This window comes from Phoxinus phoxinus (assembly GCF_949152265.1).
Source record: "Phoxinus phoxinus genome assembly, chromosome: 15".
Taxonomy (NCBI): domain Eukaryota; kingdom Metazoa; phylum Chordata; class Actinopteri; order Cypriniformes; family Leuciscidae; genus Phoxinus; species Phoxinus phoxinus.
The window spans coordinates 10846776-10870367 of NC_136890.1; the positions used below are offsets into that span (position 1 = coordinate 10846776).

The following is a 23592-nucleotide window of genomic DNA, read 5'->3' on the forward strand; positions in this document are numbered from 1 at the left end:
TGTGTGTGTGTGTGTGTGTGTGTGTGTGTGTGTGTGTGTGTGTGTGTGTGTGGTGTGTGTGTGTGTGTGTGTGTGTGTGTGTGTGTGTGTGTGTGTGTGTGTGTGTGTGTGTGTGTGTGTGTGTGTGTGTGTGTGTGTGTGTATGTGTGTTTACGGTGTGGTGTGCTTCATGTCAAAACATCCCTCAATGGCAGGTCATTTTTCTCTGCCATCCATGCGGCTCGTGTTAGGCCAACAGCAGGGCCCTGTGTTTAATCCCTGTGTGATTGTTTTAATTTTCTGTCTGTATTGATCTCTGCGGAGCTGGATTGATGTGCGCTCACCGGAGCAAGCAGCTAGTACATTAAATTCATTCTGCGTGCTGTCAGAAAACGCGGGGAGTGTGCGTGTGTGAGGTTTGTGAGTTGAGTATTGCATGGGCTCATCTAGGTGTTTTTGGGGTACCAAAACTATGGGCAAGTTTATGATTGGGTAGTTCTGTTTTACAGACAGAAGAAAATCGACTGTAACAAAGTCTTGAAAGTCAGGGCTTAATGATTATGATGCGAGTACATCATCAACATCATCTAAAATCAAAGCAGCTCTTCAGACATTGGAGATCTCCATTAACCCCTTCTTGTGCATGACTATAAGCTGTCAGGTCATTAGCCCTGTATCCACTCGGGATATTATTAGGGCTTCGATTAGAAGATCACACGAAATCATGTATGATTGTTTGCTTGACTGATTGATTTATTTGATTTTAGGCTCTGGGAAGCATGTATTTCATCCACAAGTCACTGAAAAATATCCAACAATATGACTTCAATGGTAAGAGTTTTATTTCGATAAATGTACTATTAAGTATTTATACTACTTCAAATATTATGGTTGAATTTCACAAAACCTGTCAAGAACAAGTCTTGGTCATAGTGCAAAATCCTGATCACCACGTTGGGGTTTGTTTTGCAATAATGACTGATTGTGTATTATCCTGCTTATTACATGGCTTTAATAAATCAATAAATAAACAAAGTAGTTTAGCAGTTATGGAGTGGTCAGATGGTCATACATTGTTACCTGTGGAGCTGCGATTTATTCAGAAATATTTGAACGCTGAATGCCAAGCATTTAGGAGAGCTGTATAATAGGAAATTATATAAATATATTTAGGACCATTAAGATTTTTGCATTGTGACATTATTTTCATGACAATTAAGTACATCCCAAAAATGTAAATTGTTGTAATATAACATAAAGAGCAAATATGGTATAACATAAAGAACATTTTTTATATTTTTTTATCCTAAATCGTTTATGAACTGGCTTTAAAAACTTTGTATTAACAGACATAACTACAGTCATGAAAAACAAATGATAATCAATCTCCATTGGAAAAAATGTGAATTAATAAAGTGAAGTAAAAATATGAAGATGCTTTACATCAAAAATAATTCAAAAGTTACAAATTCAGGTGAATACATAGAATTCAGTTGAAGAACAGTGTTGCGTCTCAGAATGTTTTATTCAATATTAACGATTAAGATCAGGATTAAATATTTCGTGGAAATTGTGTAATGAAGTGGGTTAAATGGTACAATGATTTCCCCAATTTGTAAGAAGAAAAAAAAAGTTAATTTGTGAAATTCACACAATCTTACTGGTCGAAAAACAAGACATTTAATGCTATTAGCAGAGATGAATTTCCAACCAACACAACAGAAATAAATGTTCTCCTTTGTCTCTGATAGAACAGGATTTAACCTCATAAGCTTTTTTCCTCGAGCCTTCATCTGTTCTAGTCACAGCATCTCATGAATAAGCTCTCAAGAAGAGGACTAATAGAAGAGCCATTAAGATCAGTGGACCAATGAATGTGGTGCCCTATCAAATCAGTGTCTCATAGATCCTGCTCTCTCAGCCTACAGCTGCACGACAACTCCAACATTAGTATATTGATTTTGCATTTGCATGTTTTTCTTACAATATGTCTTGTTTGTTTATTCCTCCTCCTTGTAGTGAAGGAGTTTAAAGCTGTCTCGGGCCATAACAAGTACGTGGGCTCCCTGGAAGGAGTGACTACCATGAAAAAAGAGAAATTCCCCAAGAACTTTTGGCCTGATGTAAGTGTGTGTGTAGTGTTCAAACAATTGTAGTGAATTTTCTCTTTGCCGTGTCACACACTTCTGTTTTGACTACATTTTTCGGGATGCTCCAGTTTAATTTACTAATACTTATACTGGTTAAATGCTCTCATTTAGAGCATTTGTTACATAAACTTTGAAACACAAAGAAACTGGAAGCAGAACAAACTATCAGTCATTATTTTAAGACATTTCATTAATTCATTCATTTTGACTGATTTTCCCATCATGCTGTACAAATGGTCCAAATTATGTTTTTTAGTTGTCACAATTATGTTTTTCACAATTTGAATGAATGCTACATATTTTATAATGAGGGGGAAATCATACAGAAACAAGGTTATATACAAAATCAAAATGTTTGGTCATTTAAATTAAAGTTAAATATTAAACATGCAGTTATTGCTAAAATGTTAAATGTATTAACATTCTTTTTTTTTTATACTGTCATTACTCGAACTCTGTCTATAAAATGAAATGGACGCCTCCTTAATTCTATAATGCATGTGTGTGTGCATTTTATTACAGTTCAAGTGGTCCAGAAAAGGCTACATGAGGACACGATGGATCATTCACAACCAGTATGTTTTCACTCACACTCTTCTTCACCTTTTGAGATGTCCCCCGTAATTTTCTTTACAGTCTATCGTGTAAGTGTTTTTTGGCTTCACTTTGTGTTAGCTGTGTGTTAGTGGAATAGTATGTCATCAGAAGCGCATTAATAGCAGACGCATGACAGCAGTATAATAGAGCAGTACAGGAACCTGAAGACTGAGTGATAAATGAACGGAGCCTGTGAACTCCATCCGATCTGCTAATGTCCCACATCAGTCACACAGAGACCCCCATATATAATATATCTTGTGTTTATCTGTGTGTGTGTGTGTGCAGGGGTTTAGACCTGGTGAACGTTCACCTGTTTCACGACGCCTCCAACCTCATAGCCTGCAACGCTAGTCCATCAGAGTATTCCGCAAACCGCAAGAAAGCTCTCCGATATGTCATCAACAGGTTTGTGCTTCTGAATTATGTGTGTAAATACATTCAAGTAATACAAATGACAATGGATGCAAAGACAACATGAAAATTTAATTAAATAGCATGCATTAGTGCACGTTATTACTGCATTCAGAAAAGGGTTAGTTCACCCAAAAATGGATACCATATATTTTTATAAAATATCCCATAATTTACTCACCGTCAAGCCATCCTAGGTGTATATGACTTTCTTTTTTCAGCCAAACACAATTGGAGTTATATAAAAAAAATATGCCTGGCTCTTCCCAGGTTGTGAATGGTACCCTAGATTTTGAAGCCCAAAAAAGCACATTCATTCATCATAAATGTAATCCATATGGTTCCAGGGGTTTAATAAAGGCCTTCTGAAGCGAAGCAATGCGTAACTGTAAGAAAAATATCCATATTTATAAACTGGTAATCACTGGCTTCCGATAACGGCCATACGCGAGTCTAGTTCCGGTGGAAGAGTGACCTCTGACCTGACGTATAATAATATTACAGTTTTTTCCGATTGCTAAACGACAGTAAGCACAACTGGAGCTACATGTGCAAAACTCTAACTACAGTCTGCACTACCAACAGTCACCTAAGCTAAACCGTTCACATCACCTTCAAAACTCACTCCAAGCAACACAACTCTTAACACATGGCTCAAAACAGGCTCAGTGCAGCCAAACACTATGCACAACCCTCACTGAGATAACACACACTGTCACTCAGAACACACTGAGAGTAAAAACACTAGCATCAAACATCAATACAGAAAATACAAACTTTTCATCTTTACAGTTTGAACAATTTCAGTGACTCCATACAAAGTAATATTTTCTTCAAAGAAAAGACTGACATTCTTGCATGATTTATTTACATTTTTAGAACATAACAATTCTTTAAGGTAAATGAAAATGAGCAGTTTGCTTCAATAGTCTGTAGTAATTTACGGAATTACAGTAATGAGGAAAAAAAAGTAGAAACTAAAAGTACATACTGTAATTCTAACAAATAATTGAGGGGCTAATCCTGCCTCTCCCTAGCATCAGGCCACAGGTTTTCATCAACATCACATCTAATGTTCTCTCTTGCCATGCACCTGGGGAAGAACCTTCTGGAGTGCCTTATCCATCCCTGTCCTCTGGACTCGTGTCCTCACATCCGGCACGCATGGCTTCCAAAAGAGACATTTGGTCATGTGGGTGGTGACCAAACACTTTACACCTCCAGGCAGAGAAAAACTCCTCTATTGGGTTGAGGAAGGGTGAATATGCAGGCAGGTACAAAACCATAAATCTGCGATGTGCTGCAAACCAGTCTGTGACAGCGGCAGAGCAGTGAAAAGCAACGTTATCGCAAACTATGACAAAAACTTGGGGGTTTCTTACTGGCTCCCCCTGTTCTGCTGTGTGTGTAACCTCAGACGTCTTACCTGGACACATTGGTATCTTTGCTCTTTTACCTGTTCACTGTTTCTCTCGAACGGTACAGTGTATAACTGTTACATTGTAACTTGGTGTTTCTGTAGGACTCGAGCAATAGTTGTTGTGCTGACAGAATAAAAATTTTCAAATATATCATTATCAGCCAGCACTCTATCTTGAATCTCCTGCAGTTTTACAGTATTGCATTGTTGACAACAACCATGTCAACAATAGCATTTTCCTGCGCATGTGAAAATATTTTTCCTCTTCCTCCTGTTAGGGCCAGCCATTGGGTCCTGTTGTATATTATATACTAAAAATATATTTTACAGTCAAACTTACTGTAATATATATCTCTGTAAATATTCTATAATTGCAATACAAATATATTCCTGTAATGTTCTCATTTACTGTAAGGATGTAACTCTCACCTGTTTCGGCTGAAATTGCAATCAGCAGTGTTTGAAAGACACAAGGCTGAAATCTATTCTGTTTTGAATGTGTGGTTCACAGTTTTGACAGCAGTGTGTTAGCATTTGAACAAAGTGCTGTAAATCCACAGTGTTGTGCAGGTTGTGGTTAAAGTCATGGGATAAGTGTGTAGAGTTTTGAAAACTGTGTTCAAGCAATGAAAAACGAACTAGAGTTTGGTCCACATGAACTGCTGCTGTGCAGACTGTAGTTAGAGTTTTGCACATGTAGCTCCAGTTGTGCTCACTGTCGTTTAGCAATCGAAGAAAACTGCAACCTATAATATCATAGTTCACTCATCATGATCAAATCAAAGCCTGCATAGTATCGAGTCCACGTCAACATTATTTGCAGTTGAGTTTTCTCCTACATACAGAAATGCATCAGTTAAATGCTGTTATGTTGTCTTTCAGCAGAAAAGACTTTGAGTTGTAATGTGGTTTGTGGTCCCATATCAAACTCGTTCTCTTGTCTCGCAGGATAAAAGATAACAGCTACAGTCCTCTTCCCTTCTTCCTGTTTGGGGATTTCAATTTCCGCCTTGACACACTCAGTCTAGTACAGGTAAATCTGACTGATATATTCCACACACATACACACACACACACACACACACACACACACACACACACACACACACACACACCAGAGACCATACACACATAAATGATGTAAAGATTAATATGTGTATTTGTTTGTGTTCAGAACCTCTCCATGTCAGCTGATATCCAGACGGTAAAAAAAGACTGTAGCAACGAGGTAGAAAAAATCATTTGTGAAGAGAAAGACCACCAGGTGATTATTTATTTTTAAAGCTGTTTTGATAAAAAGAGAAATTGAATTAGGTATATTTTAAGATGATTACTTCATCAAATTAACCACAAAAATTTGCATATATCAATATTTTCTGAGAAAAGCCTACAGATTTAGATTCAGTCATTCAGTAGACATTGCAAACGTTAACTTGAGTCTGTCTGAGGTAAATTTAGGGGCCATTTACACATTCTATTAAATGTTGGTTGTTGTACATAAACAGTTTTTGTTTCACAAAATTTTTAATTCACCAAGGATGCATTAAATTGAGCAAAATTGACAGAAATCCTCTGTAACAATCTGTTGCAATTAAATGCGGACACAGATAAATTAAATAAGACACTTTCACAATGCCGATGCTGAAAATTCAGTCATTTCAAATTTCACAATATTACACTTTTTACTATATTTTTTGATCAAATAAGTTCAGCCTTCGTGAGGCTTTTTTTTTTGAGGATTTATATATATCAAATCTTAATTCACCAATATGCAGAATTACAGAGCCACCAGCAGATCTGCCGAGATTTGCTTTCCTGAGGTTTTGTAAACATAGATGTTAAAGGCTCTGACTTAGCATCCAGGAGATGATTAATTTTTTCTTTTTGTGTGCGCTCAGACATATCCAGTACACTGTCCAGCCAGATTTATGGTTCTTGGACGGTTGATATTGACTTCTTGCCAGTCCTGAAAATGCGAGCTTGCATTTAGATCACTCCTGCAGACCTGGGATTCTTTTCTTTTTTTTTGTGCCAGCAAAGTTGGAGTTACTCTCGGTTCTTTGCTAGTTTTTTATGCCCTGCATTAACCTCTGTCCTTCTCTTTTCACCTTTGTCTTTACTCTTTGTCTTTCCTTGTGTTTATTTTTTCTTTACTCATGTTTTGTTCCTTTGCTTTCTTTTCAATACTTCATTCTTTTTTTCTGTCCTTCTTTTTATCACTCCATCACTAGGTTCTCCTTCAAATAGAGACCAAGTTATTTGCTTACTTGCACCAGGCCACGTTCCGAGAAAACAACGGAAAAGAGGTCTGAACTTTGTTTTAAGAAATTGGACATTGACTAGAATTGAATCAAAAGAGTGTGTCACTAGAAATGAGTTCTGTCTTTCAGCTGCTGAAGTATGATAAGGAGAGCTCTGCGTTCCACGACGTCATCACAGAGGAGGATATCCGCTTTCCTCCTAGGTGAGCAACTTTAAAAACACCTGAGAATGTAAAGTACATAATATTCCAACGGTAAAAATCAAACATAACATCAGACTTGTTGACAAAAGAAACGTTTTTCAGAAGCAGAGCAAAGTATATAATTTAACAAAATATATATTATAATATTATTAGCTGTACTTTTCATTGACCAATCAGATCTGTATGGACACTGTAAAATCAGGTCCTACATCACATCATTTCCTTATTAAAATTTTTTATTAGCATTTTACAGAAATACATTACTTTTGAATACTATCATTCAAAAGTTTGGGTCGGCAAGATTTTATTTAATTTTTTTTGGGAAGAAATTAATACTTTTATTTAACAAGGACACATTAAATTGATCAAAAGTTACATTTATACATTTATAATGTTAGAAAATATAAAAATGTCTTATTCATCAATAACTTTCTTATTCATCAAATAATCCTGAAAAAAATAATGGTTTCCACAAAAATATTAAGCAGCACAAGCACAACTGTTTTCAACATTGATAAAAATAAGTAATGTTTCTTGCATCAAAACACCATATTATAATCATTTCTGAAGGATCATGAGACACTGAAGACCTGTATTTTGGAAAGTTACTTTTAAAAATAATGTACAATATTGCGTTACTCCCTAAAAATTCAGGAAAAAGGTTACTTAGTTGCTTTTTATGAAAAAAAATGCATTACATTACTTTTTCTCTCCACAACAAACTGAACAAAGGTTCTATTTTTGGCAAATGCAATGGCCTTTTCACATCAAATGTGAGATGACACAGGAGAAGAAAGTCCAACACTTTCACTTCAGCAAAAAATAAGAAGAAAGACACACAAATGTGATGTTTAACTAAAGTCATGTTTGCTTATTTGTATAGTTGTATGGACCACCGAAAGTCAACAGCAAAGGCGCTGGTTAATAAAGTGAGATTAAATACATAAATAGTATATTATTCAACATTTTAATTATTACTCCTGATTTCTCTGAACATGAGGACAGGAGAGCTGTCAGTCAATAAATGGGAAAACCAGTGTTGCCAGACGTACGATAATTATCGTATTTGTACGATAATTTTGACCTCTGTACGATGTACGATCAATAATGAAAAAAATCCCATAATGTACGATAATTTCAGAATTGCCCGCAAATTAGTTAAAAAATCTCCCGAAATCTAGATCGAGCAAGCAAGAGCGCGCATGTGTAGCGCGCGCACAGCAGAGAAAGGGAGCGAGAGACCTTGCGTGTGTGTGCTAGTGTGCGTGTGTGCCTCACGAAGCGCATGTAAGGACCTATTTTTTTTTTACAGTCTATGGTAAGGACCCAACCAAGCGAATTATTCAAACCCCCAAAAAAACTTTCCGGACCCAAACTTTTGAACGGTAGTGTGTCATCATGATATTACAGTAGTTAAATATGTTGTGGGTCAATTTGACCCATTTAAATGTTTGAAATACCGGTTAACCTATGATTTTTTTTCTTGACATTTTGTGACTTTTTCTCAACGTGCCTGCAAAGTGAGGGGTTAAATAATGAATTGTAATTGTCAGTCCAAAACAGTGTAAAGTTCATGTCTGAGTTCTGCTTGTATGGTTTTAATGTTCCAGTTACCCATACAGTGAAGACTACACTAAACCTACACAGTACATGAACACACGATGCCCGGCATGGTGTGACCGCATCCTAATGTCCCACGGCGCTGTAGACATCATTCACCGGGTCGGTTTACATTTATAACTTTTATTGTGATCTTAATGAAGTTTTTTTTCATCTTCTTCTTTTCTTACATATTCTTTTACACCATAACTAAATATGTTCATCTGTATTACACATCCATGTGTTAAATCAATAATCATCTGGTTCCAAAGGATATGCAATATGCGTGTTTGAGATGAATGAACAGCGACTTGTATCGCTTGTTGTTGATGTATTGTGTGTTGTCCGCAGAGGGAAGAGAGTGAGAGTGGTGTTGTTTATAACACACTGGGCTCCGACATCTGCATGGGAGACCACAAGGTGATCAGATCTCTCAAACATCCCCTACAAATCAATATGTTTCAACGAATGTTAATGGATGATTCAATGAATGACTATTTTATTGGTTATGTTTTATGTCTTTTCTCCAGCCTGTTTTCCTGTTTTTTCCACTGAAGAAAATTGCACATCGACACTAGGAGAGTCAAAGGGTGAGGCATTTCATTTGTTTGTTTGTGTTGGGTTTTATACTTTTGAAACAACACAGATTTTGTTTATAAGTATAAAATCTGTTTTTCAGGGTTCCATGCATGTCTTAATATTCATTGAGTAAATATGGAATGTTTGTACTTTTACACATATATTCGTCACACAAGGGAAATAACAAAGACAAAAAGGTGATTAAATTGGTTTTGACAGGTAACAAAAGCTACAATATTCCTAATATTTAAATAATTCCCACCCAAGGCATACGCAAAAAAGGGGGTGAGGCCTGGTTGAGTTGTGTTAGTAGTGTTTTGAACCTCGCAGTTATGGGAAGGGCGGGACATTTCCAAAACACGTTGGAAGCGGTTGACCAATCACAACACACTGGTCCAATCAGAGCACTTTATGTTTTTAGAAGGATGGGCTTTACAGAAACCAGAACTAAACAGAGCGTTGCTGGCAGTCCGGGAAGAGAGGTGCTGCAACAATCTAAAATATGTGGAAAAATAATTTTTATTTAAAGGGCACCTATTATGACATTTAAAATGTTCCTAATGTTGTTTAGGGAGTCCCCAACAACAGTTTTACGTGCATGCAATGACAAAAAACACTTTTGTTGTCGTATAATACGCATTTATTTTTACCTGATTTGCTCACCGACTCCCAAATGATTCGTTCAACGACTCATTTTTCCAAACCCCTCCTTTGCGCGACGCTAATCTGCGTTGATTGGTCAGATGACCCAGCAGTGTTTACAGAGATAATACTTATTGTTTAACACGGAGTACAATGATGCTTTTATCAATTAAATTGTGTTATAATAATGATTATAGTCCACTGCTTTGTAGTTTGTAGTAAAATACTAAAAATAAGATGAAGAATTTAATGTTATGTTAGCGAGCATATCCCAGAGTTCATATTGTAAAAGCACAATCAGTCTTTGTTTGCATTAGCCCGATGCATAAACATAACGTTTAAAAAATAAAAAATAAATGCAGTTACGTTACTACGAGGTATTACTCTATTCTTTAAGACAACTCCGAAAACAACGACAAACACTTCACATATCTCAATACAATTGCCATTGAAGACCTAGAAGCTAAACGGTGCTTACACAACAAACAAAATAATTATTAAGCATATGCTACATAAAACATAAAAGCAACAATTATTAATAACACTTACAGGTTGTGATACGGAGGAGGAAGCTGATGCAAATACACTTGGAACTGAACCTTCCTTCAATATCAGCCGGCTCGCGAATCCAAGTTTGATTGCATTTAAGTTGGTAAAGCAATCGTCTTCAAAATGGCGCGAACAAAGCACAAGGCTCGGACTATACTTCTGTGGTATAGTTATATGAATTGTTGCCACTTAGTCTTCAAATGCTCCTCCTTGGGCAGATGAAAAAAGTTGGCTTTTGAGTCGCACTTCAGAACACAGCGTCTCGTCGCCATGATGTTTTCAAGTTTTCCCTGGCCTTGGAGCGCAATAAGTGGGCGTATCATATTCAAATAACTTGACAAGTTGACGTCATCTAGTCAGAGAAAAAGCTTCGGTCTTCTAACGATTCATAAAAATGACTCCTAGATGACTCTTACTTTTGAAAGACAATAACTTTATATACGGTGCACTTTCATATTTCAAACTTTGCAGGATGTTTTTGTTCACTTAGATCTATGTTACACACTACATGAAAGGTAAATTTCAAAATTCCATAATAGGTGCCCTTTAAACAAAATCAAGACTTTAAAAAAGGGCATAACATCTCGATGTTGAAAAAAGGTTTATGTCCACGTTGTTTGTCAACCACCCAAGTACACCTCTCCCATTTCCAGATTGAGTCGCAGAATGTCCGTCAGTCCACTTAAGCGTTCTGTTCTGATCTTCCCCGAGGAGCCGTTAGCAGCCCCTCGACCCTCGTTTACTGTGGCGCTGAGCCGAGATGATGGAAGACGGGTCCCGCTGCTCGTCTCCTGATCTATGTCTGTTGGATTCCCTGGCTCTCGAGCCTACGCAAGCAATTCCACCGCGCTGGACCATAAACGCACCAGTGTTCATTAATTACAGATACACAGAACACTAATCTATCCTGCATTGTTGTCGCATATTGGCATTTTTAGGGCAGTGATTTTGTTTTGCTGCCAGTTTTATGTGTGTTCTATAGGTTACGCTTGTCTATTGTTTAGATGGGTTTGCTACTGCAGCTGGTCTGTCGTTTAATCTCCAAATAGACTTAAATTATGGACATTAGTATTCTTTGGTGCTTAAATTTAAGAATTGGGGTCTAAAGTGGATTGTGCAGTTTATATATATATATATATATATATATATATATATATATATATATATTATGTGCAAGACAATACAATGTACATTGTAAAACATTTCAGTCTGCAAAAACGTTAAATGGCTGGAAACAAAGATGTTGATATAAACATTTTTGTACATTCAGTTCAGTATTGTACAAAAGCAATGTCAATACTAGACGATACCAAGCAATGCAAAACTGCACAAATTGTGATACCGTACAGACAGATTATAGAAGAGCATGCAAAGCATGGCAAGTTCATTTACATAGCATATGTGTATATACTTAATACTCATTGGTAATCCAAAGTGCTTTACATTGGTATAATGCAAACATTATAAATGACCATTTTAAATTATTTAAGAACAAATTTATAAGAAAGATAAAAGAACCGTTTTATTTCAAATGGACAAAACTAAAATGGAATGAAATACACTACAATAAATAAAAAGACAAAATGACACAAACTTCTCTGCTTTTTTGTTTAATTCTTATACATTCATAAATCCATTTCAGTCCATTCATAAACACAATTTCATTCTTTCTATTTACACAGTTTAAATTTTTTCTACAATTACTAATAATAATAATAACACATTTCCGCTAGATGAACAAAACCATAGAGTGGCTTTTATCAAGATAAAGATTTTGGGTTAAAATGATTTCATATATAATGGGAAGTGTATGTCTTAGCACAAGTAACTGGTCACATACCATTTTTTATTCACCTTTTTCCTTCAGTAAAACCAAAATATAATTTACAAAGGTGTCATGTGCAAGATTAATTTGTTTTCATTTCAAGTCGATTAACACTCCTTCTCTCTTTATTAGGACTTCCTGTGTTAATGACGTGTTCCTAGAGGTTATTCTGTGGTCATCTCTTCCGATCATGCCAGGGCTCTACAACAAGTACACACTCACTCTCACACACCGAGACAATGAGAAAACCCCTACAGGACCCCCTGAAATCTCCTGGCAAACTCAAGTGGGCACGCAATGTAAAGGACAAGAACTGTCCTTCATTTTCTGATATGTTTTACTTTCATCATAATGCACATTTAACAAAGACTTCAGGTATGTTCAGTCAGCGTGACTTCAGAAATGTCTGAACAAAGAAAAATAGGACAAAATCAAAAAGGACCAAGAGAAAGAACACAAAGACTTCTCAAAGCTCTCAACTCCGGACTTTTCACAAACAACTAAGCTTAAGACTTTGCATAGAGTGGGAATTACAACCTCATTCGTTTGCTTTTGCTCATTGTATGCGAATGCAAGTACAAGTATGCTGAAAATCGCACACCGTATCCAAACGCAAGCTGCTGCGACTCACAAGCTTTGGTTGCTGTTTCACTCCTGAATCTCTTTGCATTGACGTTCATCATCCGTGCGCATGTGTGTCGAGTAAAGTGCGGCCTGACACTGTAGCTTTCAGCTAGTTGCTTTTCAGTTCTTATACTTCCTGCATGTGTGAGCATGGATTCATAATCGTGTGTTTTTGCATTTACACTCGCCTCAGCACTTATGGCTGTCAGCGTGTTCTTCAGCTTCAGTCATTGTCTCTGCGGGGTTGTTAGTCAAGACTCTCGGATCAATAGAATATGTACAGGACAGCAAGGGACAAGTTATAAAGCCATTAGCACTTGTGAATTATGGAAATCCCACCCAGAGTGCCCTGGCCTGGAAGCCCCCAGACTTTTAATTAGAGCACTAGTGCAATGTGGAATGCTAATGTGGAGCATAGCGTTCGGAGATCTGTTTGTTGTTTTATTTGCGTTGGATTTAGGGTATTTCGTATTGTTTAGTAAAGTTTAACCACTCTATATAGGTTTTCATTGGTGTTGGTCCAGCGTTAAATGTGTTTAAAGCTAGTTGTAATTACCATGTTTCATATAGTAGGATTCTGTGTGGTAAATTACCTTATGTAATGTTATGCTTTATGTAATGACTTTAAATTGTAAATACGTAGGGCTACGTAACTGTTATTGAATCACTTTGTTTATCCATCTGGAGATGTTTGGAGTCACTGATGCTCAGAAATGTATTAATAATCAAACCAACGTTTGCAAGATTTAAGTTGACACACTTTTATAGTAAAATATCCCTTTAAATGTCCTCAGCAACATGATTCTCATTTCAAACCCAAATCAAACAAACCATCTCTACAAGGGATTATATCCAGATATGACAGGGCCGTGATTTCTTAACCAAACCGGAATTTATTGATTTAAATCAATCTAATCTGAACACCCCCCACGCATAATTTACGCGTGAGGGTTAAAATCGTACAGCCCACCTGTCAATAATGGACTTGTTGAAGTTGATTCATGGTACGGTCAACATAATTTACTGTTCTCTGGGGCATCGCTTCAAACCGTGGTTCAATAGGAGGCCATGGAGCCGCTGTAGGAACGGCATCGATGTCGTTTAGCATTTGAGATTTTACAGATAAACACAAACACTACAGTCTCTTGAGATTTATGAGCACTGTTATTAGCATGCTAAGTTACACGTGTATGTAGCCATTCATGTTTGCACTGGTCTTGGGGAAGTATTTTACTTAGCAGTGATGTGAGCATTCATAGTCCGTAATAAAAGGGATCTTTCTTTCATAGCAATTGTGAAATCAGTCACATTGCTTATTGTATGTTAACCTTTAAGTTATTTCTACTTTCTGTGTCTTTGACTTTTCTTCTTCTTCTTTAAAATAAACAAAAATAGACTTTGAGGCATTTTCATGGACATTTTAACCAATAAGATTTGAGAGACGAGTTTGCAGTTTATGTCAAGTTTAGGCTTGCAAACATGGTTAAGTGTTTCTACATCAGTGGATCTAAAATCAAAGAGTAACAAATCTGTGAATACCACTGATGTAGAAACACTTAACCATGTTTGCAAGCCTAAACTTGACATAAACTGCAAACTCGTCTCTCAAATCTTATTGGTTAAAATGTTGTTCCAGGATCAGCAAAGATGTTGATGCAGGAACATGTTGTACTTGGTGAAATCAGGTTTTGCCATGGACCCACCCTAGAAACATCGAAAAATATATTGTTATATAGTGTCTATCAGGAACATAGACAGTGGGATGGTGAAAAGTTTAAGATAAATGGTGACTGCTGGGCCAGGAGGAAACTTGTCGATAGGATCAGAACATTTGCCATTATGAAATTATAGATTGTTCGGAGTAAACAAAGGGAAAGTTCACCCAAAAATGTAAATTCTGTCATAAACTTGTGTTTCTTTCTTCTGTTGAACACAAAAGCAGATATTGCTTCTTTTTTTTCACACTGTGGAAGTCATTGGGGACCAGCAACATATCTTCTTGTATGTTCAACAGAACGAAAAAAACAACAACCTCATACCGGTTTAGAACAACTTGAGGGATAATTTGTATTTTTGGGGCAAACTATCCATTTAAACATTCACATTCATACCTAAAAACTGCAGGAGAAAAAAAGACTCGACTTTCTTGTGATTGAAGATGTAGGCTACATGATGCTTGATAATGTGCCAAATATATTTTTTTCCTATTTTTTCCCCCTCCATTTTATGATTTTTGACAGACCTTGTGTTTGGCAGATCGGTTGTAACAGACATAAGATGCAGTAAAACAGTAGCAGTGCATTTAGTGTACGAATGTGCTGTCGAATGTTAGACTGGCCCTCTTACTGTACTATACATTCTGCAGCACCAATGAATGTTTTTCTCAAATATGTTATGTCTTATTTCCTAATAAAATGTATATATTCATCAACTGATCATTTGAATTGTGCGTTTTTTGTTTTTGTTGCCTAATAGATACATACAACAGAATATTTAAATTGGGTAAATAAAGATAGATAGAAAAATTTGAATAGCTATTGAATATATGCACACATACTAATGTTCAAAGGTTTGGGGTCGGTACGATTTTTATGTGTTTTTGAATGAAGTCTCTTAGGCTCAACAAGGCATTTATTTACAAAAAAAAGTACAGTATAAAATGTTTAAAAAATAATGAATTGCAATTAAAAAAAACATTTGAATCTATTTTAAAGTATGATTTATTTCTCTGGTGGCAAAGTTGAATTTTCAGCAGCCATTAACCCCAGTCTTCCTTTTATTAATAAACATATTTGTCCGGTTTCACAGACGAGAATCACTAAAGTGCATGTTTGAGCTGTTTTAACTTAAAGAAACTTGCTCTGGTATATCTTCAAATATGTCAATGCCATTGTTTTGTCTCAAGATTCTTACTAGTGGGTTTTATCCTAATACCACCTAGAGGAACCTTTTGTGGAACTCTATTATTGATAATATTAATTGGAAGACTGCTTGGTTAGTCCCCTTTAAATATTGAAATGCATTTTAAAATTTAATTTCTTTAAATTGTTTTTCCAAACAAAAGAGTAAAACAAATTATTGATATCTTTACAATAGGAGTCTTTAACATACAAAGATAAGGAAGGAGGGATAGACAAATAAGATAAGCCTTCTGCTTTAGATAATAGGACACGACCATAAACAGAAAGATTGCGTTATAACCAACAGTTTAATAATGCTTTGGTCTTTTTTAATTTAGAGGAGAAGTTTAAACTTTGTCTTTCTAGGACATCCTTTGTTACCATAATTATTGTTGTATTTAAGAGAGGGTTTCACTGGAATGTCAGCAACAACTTTATCATTTAAACTGTGTAACGGAAGGATTCACTTTTGGATAAATTTAGAGTTAAACCAGAAGCTTTAAAGAAAGTATTGATGAAGGAGATAGCATCAGGAATACATGATATATTCTTTAAAAATAAGGTTGTGTCATCTGCTAATTGTGATATTTTAATTTCTTTTTCCAAAAATTGTGAGACCTTGAATTTGTTGATTGTAAGAAAAAATGATGTGGACGTCGAAGATCTCAAAAATGAAGTTTATTACAGCAAAGTAGTGGCAAGGTACACAAAAGCACCTTGGGTTCACCGGCGTCAGAATGAACCCAGATCATCCAAATCTCAAACCTTTTATCCTAATACAGTTTTCAACTCTTAATGTAAATTAAGTTGCTCTTATTGTGACAGCTGTGGTCTGTATGTTAATGAAGTTGAGACACCCCCTTGTCTGAGAAGATTCTCTGTGTCCCATTCCCATTCTACAATTGACTACCATTTGTTCAGGATATGATCAACCCAAATGGTCAACTCTTAATGTAAATGAAATCAGAACAGCAAAAGGTTTAGGTAATACAATCTATCTGAAGTGATCACATCTTTGATCTTCTGTTAGAACGGTCAAATGCTTAAGGTGACAAGCTATTTGAAGTCCCTGTAATCAAAATGGTCGTTGGTTGCCCTCTGTGATACTATTTACATATTACTGAGATTGGATGTAATTGTCTCTATATGATAATTAAGCTCTTTTAAGTGAAGGAACATTCTGATATAAATGTATATATTGGAGTGGAAGTTGGATCGGGGCAGACTATAATTTCTTACATGATTATTAACAATACCAATGCATAATAATTCAACTACCAACAAAAATAAAAAGGGGGAAATTGGGCAACCTTGACGTACACCACGGTTAATGTTAAATCTTTTAGAGATGGAAGTATTAACTATTACAGAACTATTAATATTGTTATACAAAAATACATTAGATAGAGATAGAGGCAGGATGTGACACGATCATTGGATTCGGATGTGCCTTGTTGCCTTCCTATGCTGCCTGCGGAGGCAGCCTTGTTCAGCTTTCGGACGCAGCCGTTGAGTTTCTCCATATTTTAAATATTGCAACTGGTGCTAAAATTAGCATCACTGAGAAGATCCATTGATGCCTGTTTAGTCAATTGTTTCACATTGACTCCGTTCACATTAATTGATCAATCCGTTCACATTAATTGATCAATCCAGAGTCATTATCATTATAAGACACTTTAATTGAGGTGTGCAGTTAAGACGTCCATAAGCAGATGCCAAACAAGACACACACACACACACACACACACACACTCTCTCTCTCACCATCTGCTCTCTCATTTAGATTAAAGGATGTGAGATCTGACTAATGCTTCCCTGTAGACAACTGGTCTCAAAGGAGCCATTAGTTAAATGATATTCATCAAACTGACAATGACCACTTTATATCCAGTGCCTGCTGATTTGCTGTAAAATTATCAGAGTAAGTTTTACATTTATTGATGGTTCAAACTGCCTTTTTTTCCCCTCCTCAACAGGTTAAACTCGGGCATTAACTTAAAATGTAACTCAATATTCTCAAGATTTCATTCCTTTCATAATGTTCACTATCTAGCATGGTGAAAAGTTTCGATTTACCTCTTTAAAACATTAAAAGATTGAACAGATTTTCAAAATAACAGAACAAACTCAACATTCAAAACAGCAATTTATTGTGCATTTCCTTCATAATTAATTTACAGATCATATACATTAGATTATATGCATTTTAGATGTTAAACATTTGAGATTAATTTATTAATTATTGGGGTAATATCAGGGTAATACCCTGTCTTCAAGAGTTAAAAAAAATCAATAAATACAGTGCTTTATGCATTATGTGCATTATGGAAAACATGCTGTCTTATTACTAAACATCCCTGTCTGAACTTGACCTGATTTATGGACTGAGAAGGTTGCAGTTGCAGGTTAGTTCAACTTCACTGGCACAACATGAAATGCTTGTAACTTGGAAGAAAGGGAAGAATGACATCTACAGTGACGTAATGCTATAAAGAGAGTGAGAATACAGTTCATTCGGTGTTGATTCATGTATCTGATTGCATTTGACCATATCTGCTTGTTTCATGAGCATTTATAATGCATTTTATCTCTGAATAAGTTTGAGCAATATTCAATACAGAATTCAAAGACAACTGGGTCAGTTTACTTAACTTAAAAAAGTGAAGTAACCCGTTACCATAAAATTAAGTACATAAACTTGATGCGTAATTGAAAAAAATAAGTTATGGGAACTTGACATTTTTTCTTTCAATTACGCATATAATTTATTTACTTAATTTTATGGCAACAGGTTTCCTCCTTTTTTTTAATTAAGTCAACTGATCACTTTTTACAGTGTAACACTTTCTTTGAAGCTTTTATAATGCAACATAAATCTATTCTTAATGCCTTAAAATTGATTCATAAGGCCTTGTAAATTTAGTCAATTGTATGTTCTCGTAAATAATTGTCATCAGTTACAGCCTATAATAAATTATAACGGTTTATTCATGGCTATATTTAGATAATACATTGTATTACAACAACACAATATCAATAACAATGGTATATAAAATGTTATAATGCATAATCAAATGAATAGCCATGAATAGTTCAATAATAAAATGATTAAAATAATAAGTTATACAGAGTAGCCTAATAATAGGCCTAAGTTAGTTGTCACACAAGAGAAATCAATATCCCAATAGCCTAATCTTTTTATTCACAATTCTAGTCCCCAAATGTGTTTATTTTCGTTAATACATTTATAGGCTACACACTGCCCAAAACATTTAGCCATTTCATTAATAGTTGTATAGGCCTATTATTTATTTTACTGTTTAAACGTGTTCCGCTGAAAAGCCTATAGACTGTTTAATAGCAGGTTCCATTTTCTGTAACTTTTTTCCCTTGGTAAAACAAATGGTGGTCATTTTCTTAGGAAGTCTTACCGAGAACGGTTATACTGTGTATTCGTATAATTTGAGATCCTTTTTTTTATTTTTATTTTTATTTTTGAGTGTAGGCTACGATTATGCGTGTTTGTATGTTGGTATAATGGTACAGCGGCCTGTTGCACGTGCGTTCGCCTTCAGAGGTGATGCGGTCCCAGGCGCAGTACTGAGAAAGCTCTGCGGTGTTTTCGGAGCAGCTGTCGGATCTTCTCGTCGTCCGTGTCGGGGTCCAGCGGTTTGTTGTACTCCTCGTCCTCCACCTCGTTCTCTGAGCCGTCTCCTCCACTCTCCACCCGCGAGGCCTGTGTGGAGCTGGGCTCCGTCGCGCTCTTCTTCCGCCATTTAGTGCGCCGGTTCTGGAACCACACCTGAGAGGAATCACATTATCGTGTCAGAGTCACGCAGGTGCTGTTAAAACTCGTTACAAATAAATAAACTCTCACAACAAACCTTTGAGAATGTCAGTTAGAAATAACCCACTTAGCTGTTTGCTCCTCAACAACTTTACCAACTTTAATCCACAACCAATTTGACTGTCTGAAACAGTCCTGAACTGTTATTGTGGGTTTAACTTTTTTTTTTTTTTTAAGTAACCTGGTTGTTTATTGAAATCACAAATGTGAGTTAATAGCCTAGAAAAAAAGAGATTTCAGAAACTCAAAATACGTTATCTGAACCACATTAAAGGGATAGTTCACCCAAAAATGAAAATGTTCTGTCATCATTTGCTTACCCTCATGTTGTTCCAAACCTTTATGAGTGTATCACTTCTGTTGAACACTAAATAAGATATTTTGAAGAATGTTGGTCACCACTGACTAGCCATTGACTTTTATGTTTTCCCTGGATGTCAATGGCTGCATCAACTGTTTGATTACAACATTCTTTAAATTATATAATGTTGTGTTCAACATAAGAGAGAAACTCATACAGGTTTGGAACAACATGAGAGTGAGTAAATTATGACAGATTTTTTTGGGGAACTTGACTATCCCTTTAATTATCGAAGTTGATTTGACAAAAGAAAAAAAGTTGTGATAACAAATCATGAAAATATTTTTTACAGTGTAGTATTATCTAAGTATCTTACTTTAACTTGTGACTCAGTCATGCCTAGTGAGTATGCCAGCCTGGCTCTCTCTGGTCCTGCCAGGTACTTGGTCTGCTCGAAGGTTTTCTCCAGAGCGAAGATCTGGTGCCCGCTGAAAGTGGGTCTTGTGTGCTTCTTTTTCCCCGCCGTCTCAGTGTGATGCCCACCGTCTACAGAGAAAACACCAGATTGTGTATCCCAACTAAATCTGCATGTGCTGCTGACACATTTTACATGACTTCATTTTTCTTTTATTTAACCGTGTGACTTCAAAGCAGGAATCGGTGAAATTAAAACAATTTTATTTTATGTTTGAAACATTCATAGTTACTGAAACTAAGAGATCTTGGAATAAATAGAATAACCTTAAATAAAAGAAACATCTGGTATTATAGAAGTTTTTTTATTTCATAGACAACAAATGTCTATGAAAATGTCAAATGTTTGAAAGAATTATGTTATCATGTTTATTATATTGTATACAAATAATTATTTTAATATGATATTAATATAATAATATTTTGATATTATTATTTTATATTGTAATCTTTTTTTAACATTTCCACTTAAAGCTTAAAATAATGATCTGTTTAAAACAATCGGCCTACAGTTATTTAAATTAAACAATTATTCTTTATATCTTGTTTACTGATAAAAAGTCATTTGAAATATTTTCCACAACCTTTCATTTAAATTTAATTTACATCATATACAGTCAATATTATAAACACGGATAATATCACGCTGATTGGTTAAAACTTTACACTTAAATCTTAAAATAATAAACTGTTTAATAAGTATTTTTTATTAAAAAAAATGTGTATCTTGTTTATTGAAAAAGGTCATTTTAAATATTGTCCACAAACTTTCATTTAATTATAATTTACATAATATACAGTAGTCAATTTTATATACAGTGATAATATCACACTGATTTGTTAAATCTTAACATTTCCACTGTAATTTAAAAATATTAATATTAAATCATTTTGCACTAACTGGACATCAAGTCAAGTCCTTAAATACAGTCAAATTTTTTTATTATTATTATTCTGCATGTATGATATCCAAACAATTTACACAAATGTACTAAATAGTAAATAATTAGTATAAGTAAATGTCACATTGTTGGTATGACATCACACATAACACTCTTTTCAAATGACTTACTGTTGGCGCACTGCTGTCTCGCTCCTCTCCACTCGTACCCTCCATCCACCCAGCAGCTGCTGCCTTTGCCCTTCATACCCGAACACTCAACACCGGCTTTAGGGAAAGCGCTCAGTCCCGATGGGGCGTAATCCCGATTGTAATACACCCCCGGACTGGGCACAGCTGTCCCAAAGCCACCCATGGTGGGGTACCCGGACAATAGCGCAGGGGTTCCCGGGCCGCCCATCAGGGATCGACTCAGGATGTCGCTGATGCCATGCGGAGTGCCAGCCTGGAGCTGAGCGTTGATGTTGGCGGGGCTGAGCTTGTAGAAGGAGTTGGGAATGGAGTACTGGCACACCGGGGCCTTGATGTCTGAGGGGAACTGGTTCAAGCTGTTGTTGAAGAGGAAAGACCCTGAAATGTTGGACTCCATGGAAACTGTGCGCTCTTCTTCAGTTTCCAATGACTAGGATGATGATGATTCCAGACTGATTCTTACCGAGGTCCTGACATCCAGCACTCCGGAGGGTCTAGTCCAGTTCTAATCGGTGTTCTGATATAATAATCTGGAGTATTTCCAGCGCTCAGTGTGGTCCTCACATCACACCAGGTTCCAAAGGTCTGAAAGGTCAGGTAAGAGTCTGTTTTTATTTCCTCTTCTCAACTCTTTTAACTAGTCCATAATGGATGCTGGAACTCCAAAGTGAACACCCAGCGCCACTCTCAGTTGCACAGACAAATGTCCCACTGGCTCTCTGGTTGCAGGTCATAAATAAGATGTACCTTACACAGTCCAACATAATGATGGACAGAATTAGAATGCCCTGTCTTGATTGGTTAAGCGCTCAACGTGCCTGATCTCTTCATTGGTCTGTTTTCGCAGTGGGACAGCCTTTGATTGGTTGTCAACAGATTAATAGTTTTTTAAAAAGTCTGGGTGAGAATGAGTAGCTTTTTAATGGGCCGTCTGCCGTGGCTGTGGAGGAGCAGCTAGGAAGCGTAACACAAGGAAATGGGATTTTTGTCATCTTCAATGGTCATTGGGAATATATTTGACATAATCATTTTCTTCATAATGATTGTGGCATTGTGGAAGATGAATAAGATGTTTGGTGACTATGTCTGACAGATCTTTTTTTTTCTTACTAATGTGAGCTGCAAAATCTTCCCCTCTCTACTTGCGTAGTTCCGCAAAATATGCATTTGCATCTAAATTGTATTTCTGGGATTGTAGAGCAATTTACAATTTTAATCAAAAGTATCAAAGGACTTTTGATTCATGGTCAACAAATGGAAAAATGGAAAAAGTCAAATGTTTAATGTGTTTATTCAAAGATGTAAAGGTGGTTTGTAGGCAATTGTTTCTACACTTAAGTGTAACAAGCGCACACAAATATAATGACAAATAACAAAATGATGTTATTTAATGAAATAAGTGTAAAGAATCTAGAGCAACGTACACCCATTTTCTGAGAGCAAAAGTTAAATTGTCAGTCTGACCTTTAACTAGGAATTGTCCTTGACTTTCTGGTCTTAGTCTGTTTGATATTCTGTCCAGCACAAGAAGGGTTTTACAATTACAGTTTGTACTGAGATATTGATTGTGTAGGTTCATGCATAAATTCTTAAATTTCTTCACACAAGCACTCACAAGTGGTGCAGGGTCAGCGGTTGTTTTTTAGGTATAAAAAGGTGTGTGTGTGTGTGTGTGTGTGTGTGTGTGTGTGTGTGTGTGTGTGTTAGAAAAAAATAAATAAAGATAATAACAATAATAATAAGAAAAAATAAAATAATAAAAGAAAGAAAAGAAGGAAGGAAGAAAGCAGGAATGGAAATAAGAAGGAAGGAAGGAAGGAAGGAAGGAAGGAAGGAAGGAAGGAAGGAAGGAAGGAAGGAAGGAAGGAAGGAAGGAAGGAAGGAAGGAAGGAAGGAAGGAAGAAAGAAACAAACAAACAAACAAACAAAGAAAGGACATAAGGAGGGAAGGAGAAAGAAAGAAAGGCAATAAGGAAGGAAGAAACAAACAAACAAACAAAGAAAGGACATAAGGAGGGAAGGAGAAAGAAAGAAAGGCAATAAGGAAGGAAGAAACAAACAAACAAAGAAAGAAAGGACATAAGGAGGGAAGGAGAAAGAAAGAAAGGCAATAAGGAAGGAAGAAAAAATGG

General features: G+C 36.0%; 2 protein-coding genes across 2 annotated transcripts in view; one reads left to right on the forward strand and one right to left on the reverse strand.

Moving 5' to 3' along the window:
* Positions 1 to 15277, forward strand: part of inpp5l (inositol polyphosphate-5-phosphatase L) — a 35260-nt gene extending 19983 nt beyond the window's left edge. The window contains exons 5-16 of the mRNA XM_079636868.1: positions 747 to 810; positions 1999 to 2102; positions 2652 to 2704; positions 3015 to 3134; positions 5509 to 5593; positions 5735 to 5824; positions 6792 to 6866; positions 6951 to 7024; positions 8635 to 8746; positions 8975 to 9043; positions 9154 to 9213; positions 12351 to 15277. Of these exons, the coding sequence (XP_079492994.1) occupies positions 747 to 810; positions 1999 to 2102; positions 2652 to 2704; positions 3015 to 3134; positions 5509 to 5593; positions 5735 to 5824; positions 6792 to 6866; positions 6951 to 7024; positions 8635 to 8746; positions 8975 to 9043; positions 9154 to 9201 (894 nt within the window). The 3' untranslated portion in view covers positions 9202 to 9213; positions 12351 to 15277. The remainder of the gene's footprint in view (positions 1 to 746; positions 811 to 1998; positions 2103 to 2651; positions 2705 to 3014; positions 3135 to 5508; positions 5594 to 5734; positions 5825 to 6791; positions 6867 to 6950; positions 7025 to 8634; positions 8747 to 8974; positions 9044 to 9153; positions 9214 to 12350) is intronic.
* A 3981-nt stretch (positions 15278 to 19258) lies between these two features.
* On the reverse strand, positions 19259 to 22621 carry nkx6.3 (NK6 homeobox 3). The gene is made up of 3 exons (XM_079638122.1): positions 21440 to 22621; positions 20270 to 20439; positions 19259 to 19547 (listed from the first exon to the last, which is right to left on the reverse strand). Exons 1-3 carry the CDS (start codon positions 21855 to 21857, stop codon positions 19317 to 19319), a joined length of 819 nt encoding a protein of 272 aa, XP_079494248.1. The 5' UTR covers positions 21858 to 22621; the 3' UTR covers positions 19259 to 19316.
* Positions 22622 to 23592: the final 971 nt, after the last annotated feature.